We start from the raw sequence: 13,933 nt of genomic DNA, 5'->3' as shown, positions 1-13,933 counted from the left end.
AGGCTGTTTACACGTCGATAACCTCTGTACGACCATATATATATAGCTATTGTATACATATATTTATCTTTTATATACATACATATATGTTAGTTATTTGTGTATTCAAAAATGCTAAAACAAATTGAGATTTGATTTATTTTCCAGGCACATTCCGTCTAAGAAGCAACTTCTCACTCCGCATATTTCCTTTTGGCCCTACTAAAATTGTGGCAGCACCAAAATGCAAATAATACTGCTCACCTAAAGGGGCGTAGCACTGTGAGCGTGCTGAAAATGTGAATTCAACTCGGATACATAAAGTCTGATCAAAAAGCTTCGTAAGCAAAACAAAAGCATCAATTGAAAAAAGCAAAAAATAAAAAAAAACAGCAACAATAACGGCTCAAAGATAATTATTTGGTACTTTGCGAGTGTTATTAAAAAGTGGGCGTGGCAATGGGGCAACACCAATGCTTGACCATGGCGCTGATGCTGACAGTGGTAATTAGCTTCTGGCCGATTGGGAGCCAGGCGTCCATTGACTGTGCCGATTGGCAGAGTCCAACTGAATGTAACAACAACACCAAAAACAACAACAACAACAGAATTGGCAACAATAGCAGCAACTATATTGCCTCCTTACCATCCTCATCCTCATCGTCATCCTCATCAGCCTCGTCGTTGGAGCCTTTGAACAGTTCAATGCCGCTAGACAATTTGCTGGAACCGGATCTGGAACGAGATGGAGACAATTGGCCATTGGAGAGAGTTGTGTCCACCATTGTGCCCGTCTTTTTTGGCATTATTGGCTTTGCCGGACTTCTGGGCAATGTGCTCGTCATACTGGGTAAGTCTCTCTCTCTCTCTCTATCTCTTTTACCTCCCTGCCGTCCCTTTACCACTTTATTTACAGCCGCAAGACACATAAAACCGACCTTATTGCAGTCGTTACATTAGCGAACTCCGGGTCGATAACCGTAGGAGTCTTTGGCTTTTGGCAAATTATGCGCAATAATTGCAAAAAAAAAAAATTACTCGCAAGACGTATAATAACTGAATTTAATATGCCAACCATAAACGGGCCAAGCACAGCACTATAAAAGCCAACTTTCTATAAAGTTCAAACTGGGCTAATTGATATTTTATATGCCGACTGCAATGTGTGGGTGTACTTGTATGTGTGTGTATACGTGTTGCTGCGCCAGAGCCAAGGACAATTGCAATTTTACGTTCAGCATTTCCCGTTTATGCGGCATATTACATACAATAATGCAATTTCCTACGATTACGCGTATTTCATAGTCGTTAAAAGGGACAAATATAAGTACGTGGCTTTCATAATTTCGAATACTCTTTGCTCAATGCAAAACGGCATATATTTTGGTTTGAAAACAAATGTTCCAATAATATCATATAATAGTTTGCTGAAGTCAGTATGTAATCAGTATAAAAATAATCGGCTAAAGAATATAAATATTTTCAGCAGTTTCTCAGTACATTTTTTTTTTTTTTGCCAAGGATAAAGATTTCTGAAATTTCTTTTGTCATACATATATAGAAAATAACGTAAAATTCAGTAAAATTTCAATCAACTCTAAAATAAAAGTGGACATGTTAAAATAAATTTAGTAGAAAGATTAACGATTCGCTTAAAATGGATATAGGTATAGCTTATAAAATGAAAATAAATATATTTTATTACTATACATTGGTTATCCTTGGTTATCCACTTTGTTTGCTGATATAGAAATATAATTATTTAGTTATCTTATAGTATAATAAATTTAATAAATTCTGACTTAAATAATGACAACAAATGTCAATGTGAACTTATGCAATATAAAAGGTGCACTGTAAAAAATTTAGTCGTAGAGCTATTATCGTTTGACCTGCGCGCTTTCAGTCCCCATAAAAAATTTACTTGAAATTGATGGTTCTGGTCATGCCTGCATATAAAAAATGCATTTTAATTATGTTAAGAGTTAATCTGATAATTAATGTTATGATACGAGTATGATAAACATACACTAAGGTAATTCTTACAATTTATGATTTGCATGATTCTACCAAAATGAACAATGCAGGAAATTTGAAATAAGCAAATTATAAAAAAAAAAAAAAAGAAGTAGAAAAAAAGGTAATTGTTCGTCCATCAAGTTAATGCGAAATAAGTATGCGCAATGCGATATCATTTGTGCTACAGAGGCACGCGTAAAATTCCAATCAGAAACTGCGAAGCCCACACAGATTTCACACAATGGTATTGAGGTTTTTTAATTCGCAGGAAATGCATATTGCATTTCGCTGGAATTTGTCGCGGAATCGCAATGAAATGCGAGAACAACAAGTTTTAAAATAACCTGACATCAGTGTAATTCCTATTAAAATGATGTTGTTGAGCAACCAACACAAATGCGATTCCCCGCCCCGCCCCGCCCCGCCCTGCCTACGGGCCCAATTCAGTTGAAAGTCCATTGAGGCAGAATGTATAAATTAGACGTGGATTCCATGCACAGCGCCAAATTGTATTACATCTGTCGAAAGCTTGGCATTTAAGTTAATTTGCGGTTTGCAAGAATTTACTAAAAAAAAAAAAAGAAAACATCAAAAAATGGAAACCATACTCAATGCTCGACTATATAAATTCCTGGCAGTTGGCGAAAATTGCGATATAGTTAAAAAAAAAAATTATTTTTTTTGTAATCTAGCCGTTGATCTAGCCAGTAATTTTTTTTATTTGATACCAGCTTAGTGTTTCTAGTATATAGCTTCAAAAGAAAATAGGCTTTATATTTATACCGAATATTAGATTCTGGAAGTCAGTTGAATTTGATGATATCTCAGAAATATTTTAGGAACATGTAAATCCTGTATAAAAGAAATATTTTAATAAATCAAACTTATTTTTTACTTTTTAAATTAATATCTAATGATTTTGGCAATTTTCGAAATATGTATTTATTTTTACGCATACAACACGTGTTTATAAAGACAATAAATTTATTTTGCTATCCTACTCGTACTCGCATATGCCCCACATGTACTATTATTTTACGGGGTAGAAAATAGATTTAAAAATCTGTTGCATGTAAAGGACGAGCGAAGCAAATCAAATTGCCAGCTCCTGCGTCGGCTCAAGCCACGAAAAGGATTAAGCCCGTTCGAGTATTGGCCAACAGGCAAAAATTTGCAATACTGAAAACGGCAAACTCTGGCCACGTCCATCTACACGCTTGAGTGGCCAATTACAAATTTATAACACGATTTTCCATGTGGCAGCTACAAATTTGTTGCCCCCTGTCATCTTCCCCCTACGCTTCAGGCCTTTTGGGCAGCTGTTGGCCAACATCATTTGTGACATGTCTCCGGTTTTTGGGTCGCTGTGCGGCATTCTTCGTCCGTATTTTTTTTTTTTTTATCTTGCTTGACATAGGCCAAAACGAATTGAAGTGGCAATGAGTGAATGTAGATTTTGTTGGTAAAACCCAAAAACTAAAACATACAACATAAATTACAATTAAGCCACAAAATCATTTTACTCGCCGTTTTGTAAGCATCAAATGGACAAATTGTTTGCTCCAAACACTTCTTGTTCACTTTTTCCCGTTTGTTTATACAGTTTTGGTCATGTTTCTGGGCCCAAATTGATGCTGACAGATTGTCAGAATCCTGTGGTCTCTTTCGTACGGTATTCACTGCTATCCGTTATCCTAATCAAGTTGATTGTCAACTAAGATATCCCAAAGTCATACACCTACAATGAGGGTATATTCATGTCGAAGCAACATGTTTATAGATAAAGGGATTTCATATTGTTGTTCCTACTCTGGAGGGTGTATTCTAGCCGCATATAAGCCCACTCTATCTCTGATTATTTGATGTTTTGTTTTGTTATTCAACTTTTGTAAATTGCTTGTCACTATGTTTGTATTTGAACAATATTTAGAGGGGACTTTAGATTTTGCTTTATCCGTGTAATTCGACAGATGCCACAAAATATCATGTAGAAATGGAATACATGAAATAAGGGATTGTGTTCAACGCTTTCAACGTTTTTTGCTTTTATACACATTTTTGTATTTGTCAAGAATTTATAAAATTAATATTAATTAAACTATAAATGCATATATCCCTTCAGGTTTAATTGCTCTAATTAATTTGACTTCTCTTTTAGATAGTCAAACTATGTTACGTCTAGTTTAATTGACTTCATGTTGAATTTTTTGGAAATACATTGAGTTATTTTATTTGTTTATTGTCCAATTAGTTTAAGACTCATCCGTATATTTGCATACTAAATGCGACATATTGTAAATCAGATAAATCTAGTTTTAATTAAACTTAATAAAAGTCATCTAACGGTCTAATTTGTTTCCGAATTTAATGGCTATCTACTTAAGCTTCAAATCAACTTGAATATTATTTAGATCAAGAAATTGTGATAACCTAGACCAGATTATAGTAAGCTGACGTGATTTCAAAGAACAAAATATATAAAAAAGTTGCTTTCAAAGTCATAAATCTAAGTTGAGTTCATAGTATAACTTTAGACATACACGTTGAAGCTTCAAGTACACATCAACACCTTTTAAGAGTGATCTATTTACCTAACTTGAAAGCACACACACGAGTACTCCTGTGCACAGGATATGCTTGAGGGCATCACATTAAAATGTGTAAATTTTGCCATCAAATGCAGAGCAGAGGCATCCTTTTAAGTGTAATGTGAACGGAGAGGAGTTGCAAGGGGAAGGGAGGAGCTGATGCAGCTGTGCTTGCTTAGCAGTATGACAAATTATCTTTCCATAAGCCATAAATACACTTGCACTTACACCCAACTCAGCTAAATCTCATTTCTATCGTACGCCAACACGATAGAGATTACAGAGTAGAAGTAAATGTCGTTGAGGGATGTGGGAGGCGACTCTAATTTCGCTCATAATTTGCAATAAAACCCACACATTCATTTACAAATCATTTATCAAATTGCCGCACAGCGCTGACAAAGTTACTTTCGACAAACACGAGACACAAAGGCTTGCAAAGTCAATATAATGAGGTGGTGGTCAGAGGCGTAGACAAAGGGGGGATCGTGACGGCTGCCAGGCAGCAGTGAATCGAAAATAACTTTCGACTTTAGACCTTTAGACTTTTGATTGTTTTATGCTGCTTCGACTTGCACTTTGCACGCGATGCAAAAGAAAACCACAAAAATTCAGACCAACTGGCTCAAAAAATACTTTTGCTTTTTTGACACCCCCACCCCAAATGTCTGTCACCAGGTGAGACACCCCGCTGTGTATTGCGTTTTTCCTGAACCCATTGAAAATTAAACTTCAGAATTGTAAAGTCAAAAAAACGTACATAATGCACACAAAAACACGTAGTTTTCTTACTTTAAAAAAAGTGGGAAAGGCTAAAGTCGAAATCTCGACCATAGGATACCCGCTACTTTAAAGAAATTACTACCTAATAAAAACTATTGCATACTTTTAGGTGATTGTATTAAAAAAAAATAACTTTATTAATAACTTTGGTTAGCTATTACTCCCGTTATACTTTTCCGATCTTGCTGAGGTTAAGTCAGATTAAAGATAATATTAAAAGATAACGTTATTTACCATAAAATCTGTATTATCTTAAAATTTATGGGTTTGGTGGTTTTTCGCGATTTGTGGGGGCGAAAATGGGCGTGGCCAAAATTGAAACAAACTTGATCTGCTTAGGGTCTATAGAAATCTGTGTGCCAAATTTGGTTATTCTATTTTTTTGTAGTCTCTGAGATCCTTTTGTTTACGCAGATGTACATATCACGAAATGTGTTTTTTTTGAAAATATGTTACAAACATTAACTTTAATTGTCGAGAGTATTTCCGGTTAAACGTCAGGTTATGAGTGTTTTGTCCGCTGGAAAGGAAAAAAGAAACATTTAGGAGCGGGAAAATTATGAAAAATGTGGCACGCAGCGTTTTCTCTATCACCTGCTGCCTTTGGCTGGAAGGCGTTTATTTTTAGACACGGTAACTTTTGCTGCTGCTTTATTGAGAGCACACTGAAGCAGCGGCAAGAACAATGCAGTGAAAGGTAACAGCAGTAGTGCCATGCTACACCTACACACCTACACACACACACACACACACACATGCATACACACAGATGGTACACAGATGCGGATTCAAAGGCGTCGACTTGAGTCAAGGTTGTGAGAATTGCATGCAAAATGACTTTGCTGTTGAGATTTTACTCTAGTACGAGATAGAGCAGCAATAACACACACATACACATGCACAAGGGCATACCTCAACTCAAACACACACACACAAATATATATAAATATATGTATACATCAGTACTGTCGTTTTAGTTCTTTTATTGCTAAACTTGGCAATTTTTTAATAGCAGAAGGTAGAATATATTCTGAAATGCTATTACCTAGAAATCTGGCAATTTTTAAGCAACATGTTGATTATTTCCAGATAACTTCAATTATCTGCAGTAAATTAATATTCTCTGTCGTAATATTAAAAAAAAATAAGACTGATAATAAAATTACATAATATGCTACGGATACAGTCAAAACTTAAACAGAGGCATTTTGGCCCATTATTAAAAAGAAGTTTATAGTTTTATATTTCTAAAATTCTTAAACATCACATTAAAAAAAAGTAAAATGTTTCGCTTCGATCTATTTTACTGACCTATAAACTGCAAACTTTAACGTTGTTTTTTTTTTTGCACTTTTAAAAATTAATTAGCTACTACAGGCAACCTTTTTTCTAATTTGAAATTCGGACAACACTGTTATAAGTTCACATGCACATACACGTTCGAGTGTTGCCTTGCAACGCCTTCAGGTGCAGTTGCAAAGTATGTATGTTTTTGGTTGTGGGGCAGGCTAAAAACAGCCATAAATGCCATTTGTTGTTGTTTATTCTTGTTGTTGTTTGGCAGACACCGCACATTTAACTGAGCATCATTGAGTTTGCTGCTTGTTGGTATTGTTATTGTTATTGTCTTTGTCGACACTTGCATATTGAGCGCAACTCAAAAGTGTTGTCTACTTTTTGGGGCAAAAGTCACGCTGGTGCCGACGACATTGAAATTTATCTAAGATTAGCTACAGTTGTATTTGATAATACTTAAGTTAAGGGCATATATAATTGACTTTTCCTCTGAGAATTTATAGAAAAGTATAGATGAAAGAAACAATAAAAAAATGCACTAAATTTTATAGTGACGAAAATATTAAAGTTACAGCGAAACCACTGAAGAGTCTGTTGAAATAAATTTGGAAGTTTATTGATTTTAAGAATTCATTATGATCAGGTTAACATAACTGTTATTAGTATATAAAATAAAATTTAAGTATTTTTATTTTTAAGCTTACAAATTTCCAAATCATGGAAAGTTAATGAACCAATATATGTTGCCAAGAAGCTAAGTACTTTAAAATATCAGAAGGATGCACAAGGCAAGAAATATCAGTATACCCATAAAAACTGGATACACAATTTTCGTATACAAATAAATAATCCTGTCTAGTCTATTTAATTTAAATGCCTGTCGCTCCACTTGAAACATCTTATAGTGCACTATCAGAGTGCGAAGAAAGCCAGCTGGATTGACGGTTGAGTCGTTGCTGCCCATATATAATTGAAAACGTACATAATCTTCTGTCTTTGGCAGAACTGTCAAATCAATTTCGTATCGTTGTCCCACTTTCGGGAAGGTCGAAATACTAGCCATCTGGGCCAATTGAAGGTCACGTTCCTCATGAATCATAGCGGTTTTTAGCGGTACATCCAATTCATGGTCTGATTCTGAACAATCCAATGTCTTAACATATAGAGTGTTATATATCATATTATTGTATTATATCTAATATTTATATTTACCTGAATACTATTCGATAAATCCGACTGAATATCGAATGTCCTGTTTGTTTCCGAATCCGACAAGTCTGAATTCAAATCTTCCGAATTTATTGTCTCGGAACCTGGGCTTATTAATGTTTCACCATCCGACTGTACGTATGTTTCTGAGTCGGATACGACATTATATGTGTGCAAATAATTGCTGCTTGTTTCCGAATCCGGCAAGTCTGAATCAAAATCTTCCGAAATTAATGTCTCGGAGCCTGAGCTTATTAATGTTTCCTTATCCGACAGTAGATATGTTTCCGCATCGGATACGACAGTTTCTGTATCCGATTCGGTCATCAAATGTGACATCAATTTGAGCTTCAAGTACTTTTCATAATATGTCTCCAAATGTTTCAGCAAGTCTGCCTCAAAATATATTTTAAAATATACCCTTAAATCTGAATCAAGATTTCTGTATAAAAATGCAGCGAAATTTGACCTTAAAGATGTCTGCAAATATGTTTCCCAATCTGAGTCGAAATTGTTTTCCAAATATGTATCCAAATCTATTTTGGAATTCATCAGTAAACATCTCGCTAAATATTCCTTTAAGCATGCCTCTAAATATAAATCGGCAAATATTTTTGAAACTCTATGTTTATATGCATTCAAATAGTTTTCAAAATGTGTCGTTAAATAAATCTTAAAATGTGTCTCCAAATCTACCTCTAAGCTACTATCCAACTCAAAATCCATATTTGGAATTAAAGTTGCTTCCGAACTTCTTCCTGAAGTTGTAACTGAAGCAGAGTCCGTATCTTCGTCTAAGTGTGTCTCCAAATCATACTCTGAATCTCTACCTAACAGTGGCTCCAAATCGGATTCTGAATATCTTCTTTGAAGTATATCAGAATCTGATTCCATATCTCCCTCTGAAACGTTAAGCAAGTCTGAATTTGAATCTTGTTCCGAAACTTCTCCTAGAAGTGATTCCAAATCTGAGCTCCAGTTTTGCTCATAGTCCGTCTCTGATAATATCTCTTTCACTAAATTGATAACCCAGGCTAACTCCAAACCTGCTTCATTAAAACGCTTTAATTTTCTCCAGTCAAAACCACTCTGCATAAGAGTCTCCGACTCCGTATCTGAATCCGAGTCTGCATTTAAGTTTGAAGGTGATCTTAAAAATATATCCCAATTTGACTCCGGCGACACTAGATATAAATATGTTTCCCATTCTGATTCCCTTTCCAACTCTGACCACCATTGATCTGAATATGTGTCCCAATCTGATAGAATTTCGTACTTTTCAAGTTCTGCCTCCCAATCTGACTCCAAGCTTGTCTCTAATTCTATCTGGCTCTCCGAATCAGATTCTATATTTTCCGTAAGACTTGGCATATAATCAAATGACAAATAATAACATTTTTTTGGCCAAACGAAACTTATTCGTTTCGGAAAGCTGAGGTGTACTTCTGTTTGCGACATTATCAAATAATATTGATGTCCGTTGACTTGCCGCGATTGCGAAAGTATCCATACCGTGGTGACTCTGCGTATATCCCAATATTCTTGCCCCTCGTGCCTCTGTTCCGTTGATTCGTTGCTGCGGTCCAACTGATTCATATTTTGACGAATTAAGAAATATATATATATATATGTATATCAAAGCGGACCGAAAGAAACGAGATCAAAGTTTAGTTAAAAGCGTTGTCAAGTTATTCTCAGGCGAGTGTCAATAAATTTTTGTTTATTTTCGGGTTTATTGAAATGAAAAAAATTTAAAAAGACTATCAAGGCTGCGTTGAGTTTTTGAGGTACAGAAATTTAAATTAGAAAATCATAATCTTAAGAACAGTTCTTAGAAAGCTATCAATATTTTTATTGTACAATTATAAACTAAAAAAGTCCAGAAAAAATCAAAAGAATTAAAAATATAAATTGATTTCTTGTATTAAATTTACCAAAGTTATGAGGCGAAATCTTTTTGCAAATTCTTGGAAAATAAAAGCTGACTTTATTGCATCTGCAATAAATACTAAACAAACATGTTTGTAAATATGAATATTTTATTTTGTCAAGTGGAGAGCGAACTCAGTTCTATATTCAGCAAATGTACTTGAACACTTGAGCGCAGCAGGAGAGATCGGTCTGTCAATTGCACGTAGCTGCAATTCACATACATACAGACACACACACACACACACACACGCACACATGATAGCTCAGAAAATGGAGGAAAAAAACTAAAACGCACAAAAGTATGCTATGAAAAACATTTAAGGAGCATATGGTCATGTGTGTAGTATTGATGTGTGTATGCTTATATCCGATAGGTGGCGCTGTGCAAATTTACACAAATCCACAAGGCGACGACGGCACACACAAATATATTTTACTGCGTTGATAGTGATAAAATTTATAACCAGCAATGAGAACAGCGCCTAAAAGCAGACAACAAAAACAATGAGCACACACGTGTGCTAAACAATGCCCAAGTGGGCAGCTGGTAATACTTTTATACACACACACACACACAATGCCTGGCAATCGTGTGTGGGCAAGTGACTTCTCCATTTCTCATATCCACTCTTGGCATTCACCCGATTCTTTACGTCTTTCTCTCACGTGTCGCCCTATTTGTAGATTCGTCATATTAATGTTTTTTTATGGGCCATGTACAATTTTATTGTTTTTCTTTTCAATGCAATGTCTGTCTGCTATTCGGCGACACACTCCCGCACACACACACACAGCGCACTAAAGCGCACTAAAGTGGAACAGAGAGCGAATATCAGAGGGTCTGACAAATGTGGAACAGATCTGAGGACACACTTACAATGCTTTACAATACTAGCAACAGACACTACATTTGTTTTTAAATGCATGTAGACTGTGTTCCGACAAACAATTACACTACTTCTTAACTAATATTATATTATTTCACTTTCAAGGACTCATAAAAAAAATTCAAGAACTAAGATTTTTATCTCAAATAAAATTTTCATCAAATTACGAGTCGAGAACCAACAATAAAAACATAATTTTTATTCAATTTTCTGGTTTGTTTTTATAAGTATTATTGCTTGTTTTTATCGATAATTTTTGTTCAAACACTTTGTTTTCAAATTAAGTTTGTTCATATTCTATCTCATCTTAGGAACCAATGCTTACAAAAATACATAAGCTGGTCAGAAAAATATATTTATAATTTTTACTAAAAAAATTTTGACAGTATATTAGCTCAAAACTATTACTCATTTTTCTGTCGGCTAATCACCGAAAACTATTACTAATTTTTCTGTCGGTTAATCACCGAAAAACTTTAACGAATCGCGCGCGAAATGCCTTTTTGCAGAACAACCCTTTTGTTTTACTGTCTGCCTCTTTATGCGTTTTTTGTATGTCTGAGGTGCTAAATACACAATCACGCACATTCATTGACAAACTGCCACGCCCATACCCTTGTAAGACTGTTGTGTTGAAACGCTTGTGAGCATATGCGCCCTAGATGGCCATATGACAACCAATTCGCCATTGTTTCCACTCGTTGCTAGGTGTGTTGTCCTTGACGAGCACACTCTATTGCAGGGACAGGACGTGCCCACAGCTATTTTGCGTGGCTTTTTATATTATTTTTGAGGACTCCAATTCAATGCAGATCCATCAATAATCCAGCATCGGAATTTTACTATGCGACAGCAGCTAACGAAGTTGTTCCAAGTAGCATAAAAAAAAACTATAGCATACTTCGTGGCTGAGAGAAAAGTATCTTAAGCTTCTTACTACATTGCTTGTTACTGATTTTTGCTTGCGCTCAGGTTTGCTTAACAAAATCTGTAAATTCTTTTCAGACTGATTGATTGATTGACAGTTGTTTGCCGATATTGTTAAGCAAATTTACTATAACAATGAGATTAGACCAAAAGGACTCTTAATATAATTGCAATTAAATATGCATGAATAGTATTTAACATTTTAAACATAAAATTTAAACTACTGAAAGGATAAAGCGTTCTAGTTATAAATGTAAGCAAGGCGTGCTTTATAATATAAAATTATAATTTGAATTTCTGATCCTCATCCCTTCAAAGCCAAAAATTTTGAACATAAAACTGAAAATTATAAGGAAAGAATGTTTTGAATAAAGTAAAATTCAAACCAAGATGTAATAAGAAATTTCTTTCTTTCTTTCTTTATATATAAATGACAAAAAACTACTCTTTGGGTAGGCATTTGCCTTGAATTTAAAATTTTTAAAATACATAAAATATTTATTTACGTATTGTAGAAATTTAAAATAAATTGAAAGCAATCCAAAAATATTTTCTCCTGAGAAATTCAAGTTCGTTAGAAACTTGGCACAATTATTTGGCTTATACTTCGTTAATACTTTTTCTTAACCTATTTTCACATATCAATGTATGTATCTGTGTTTTGGTTTTCCACTTAGTGTTGGACACGCAAAATCCAATTTGTAATTTATTGTAAGATTGTGTAATTTTTTTGACAACTACTGAAAAGAAACTAGAAATATTCCATATTTTAGTTATGAAAAGTGTCAGTAAATTGTTTATCGAAATCTGGTAATACTCAACTTTAAGTGTGTGTTTATTTCAATTTCAAAACTAAAACTTGAGACTCGTGCATAATTTTCAATGCTTGATTTACCATTTCCAAAAACTTTCGATTTCGATTGTTCTCGTCGTTGTTGCAACGTTGGTAAATACTCACTTGACCACGTTTATTTGTTTAGGTTGGGTATTGGGCGACAATTGATGTGACCGCTGGCGTCTGAAGTGACCAAACAAATAAATATATCGAATCTATTCGATTATTCTGCTTGGTAAGCAACAACAAGAACAGCATCAACAAGTTATGTATCTACATGTCTATTAAGTCGAACAGTCGAACGAGTTGGGCAGTACAAATTGTGTTTTATCTTTAGTTGGTCTGATTGCATATACTACGCATTATATGCGACCGGATATCCATGTAACACAGAGACATGTATAGCTGTCTGTGTGAACATAACAAACATGGACAAAATTTACGAAAATTTGAATTAATTGTTCTGCTTTTGGCTGAGGAGTAGAGCCATCATTTGAGCTCTGCAACAGCTATTGTTTGTCCGCCAAACAAAAGGTCCTTGTGATTATCTCTTACATATGTATGTGAGCTTGTATTTCTTGCTGTATCTCTGCAACTGAATCTGCACATGTGTATATGTGTGTATGTGTGTATCGTATCATTGTGCCTGCACCTTGAGCTTAAAGAGCAATTATTTATGCACTTTAAAGACATGGTTAAGGCCATTTTACATGTACAATGTACAAGAAATCAGAGAGACAGTCAGACATAGAAATAGAAACAAGGCTAACACACTTCAATTGTCTCATAAAGCAATGCCAAGGACAGCTGCTATTAGCAATAAGTTGGGGTTTCTCACAAATTTATATGTAGTTAAATTTTAATTGAAATTAATTTATGTGTCATTAAAATGTGTCATTTCAAACGCCATCAGATTTTCGACTTTATGTTCTGACATTCCAAATGCATTTTGATGATTATTTCTCTCACTCTGACTTCATGATACAAACTTAATTATCTGGCCTAAAGAGATGCCTAAATTAAATTAAATTAGTCGCTGAAAGTAGCACATAAACAATTGCATGGTAGCTTATTAGCTTAATGCGACCTTGATTGCAAGCACTTAATAAACATAAGCTCAAGTAATTTATTTTGTTGCCAAATAACTAAATTTACACATTAGAATCTATCATATTTAATCTCTTGTTCCATTTAACAGCTGCTTAAGAAAATTATAATATTGCAGACAGAATGTAGAGCTTCTACTAAATAAAGCTCTTATTAACTTAACTTAAATTTTAATATTATAGACAGAAAAAAAAACCCTGATATTTTTTTATATATTAATTTTATGCTCTTTTTAAAGTTCACCTCAAGTGATTGAATCTTTAAATCAGGCAATGGCATTGCATTATCATTAGTTAAAAGTACAGGTACTTGATGAAGCTTTTATGCTTCGTAAAGCTCATAATGTGTCTAAAGTTTTTTAATCTTTTTAA

General features: G+C 34.4%; 2 protein-coding genes across 2 annotated transcripts in view; one reads left to right on the top strand and one right to left on the bottom strand.

The window, feature by feature from the left end:
- The first annotated feature begins 668 nt into the window (after window positions 1-668).
- LOC117794166 (allatostatin-A receptor) overlaps window positions 669-13,933 on the top strand; it is a 33,099-nt gene continuing 19,834 nt past the window's right edge. Inside the window, exon 1 of the mRNA XM_034634682.1 lies at window positions 669-829. Coding sequence (XP_034490573.1) covers window positions 685-829 — 145 coding nt within the window. The 5' untranslated portion in view covers window positions 669-684. The remainder of the gene's footprint in view (window positions 830-13,933) is intronic.
- Window positions 7,379-8,389, bottom strand: LOC117794167. Its single transcript, XM_034634683.1, has 2 exons — window positions 7,878-8,389; window positions 7,379-7,818 (listed from the first exon to the last, which is right to left on the bottom strand). The coding sequence occupies exons 1-2, from the start codon at window positions 8,211-8,213 to the stop codon at window positions 7,429-7,431; spliced, it is 726 nt and encodes a 241-aa protein (XP_034490574.1). The 5' UTR covers window positions 8,214-8,389; the 3' UTR covers window positions 7,379-7,428.

The sequence above is a fragment of the Drosophila innubila genome, chromosome X (assembly GCF_004354385.1).
Source record: "Drosophila innubila isolate TH190305 chromosome X, UK_Dinn_1.0, whole genome shotgun sequence".
Classification (NCBI taxonomy): domain Eukaryota; kingdom Metazoa; phylum Arthropoda; class Insecta; order Diptera; family Drosophilidae; genus Drosophila; species Drosophila innubila.
The sequence above is the reverse complement of the archived record's forward strand: the minus strand, read 5'-3'. Positions and strand labels throughout refer to the sequence as shown.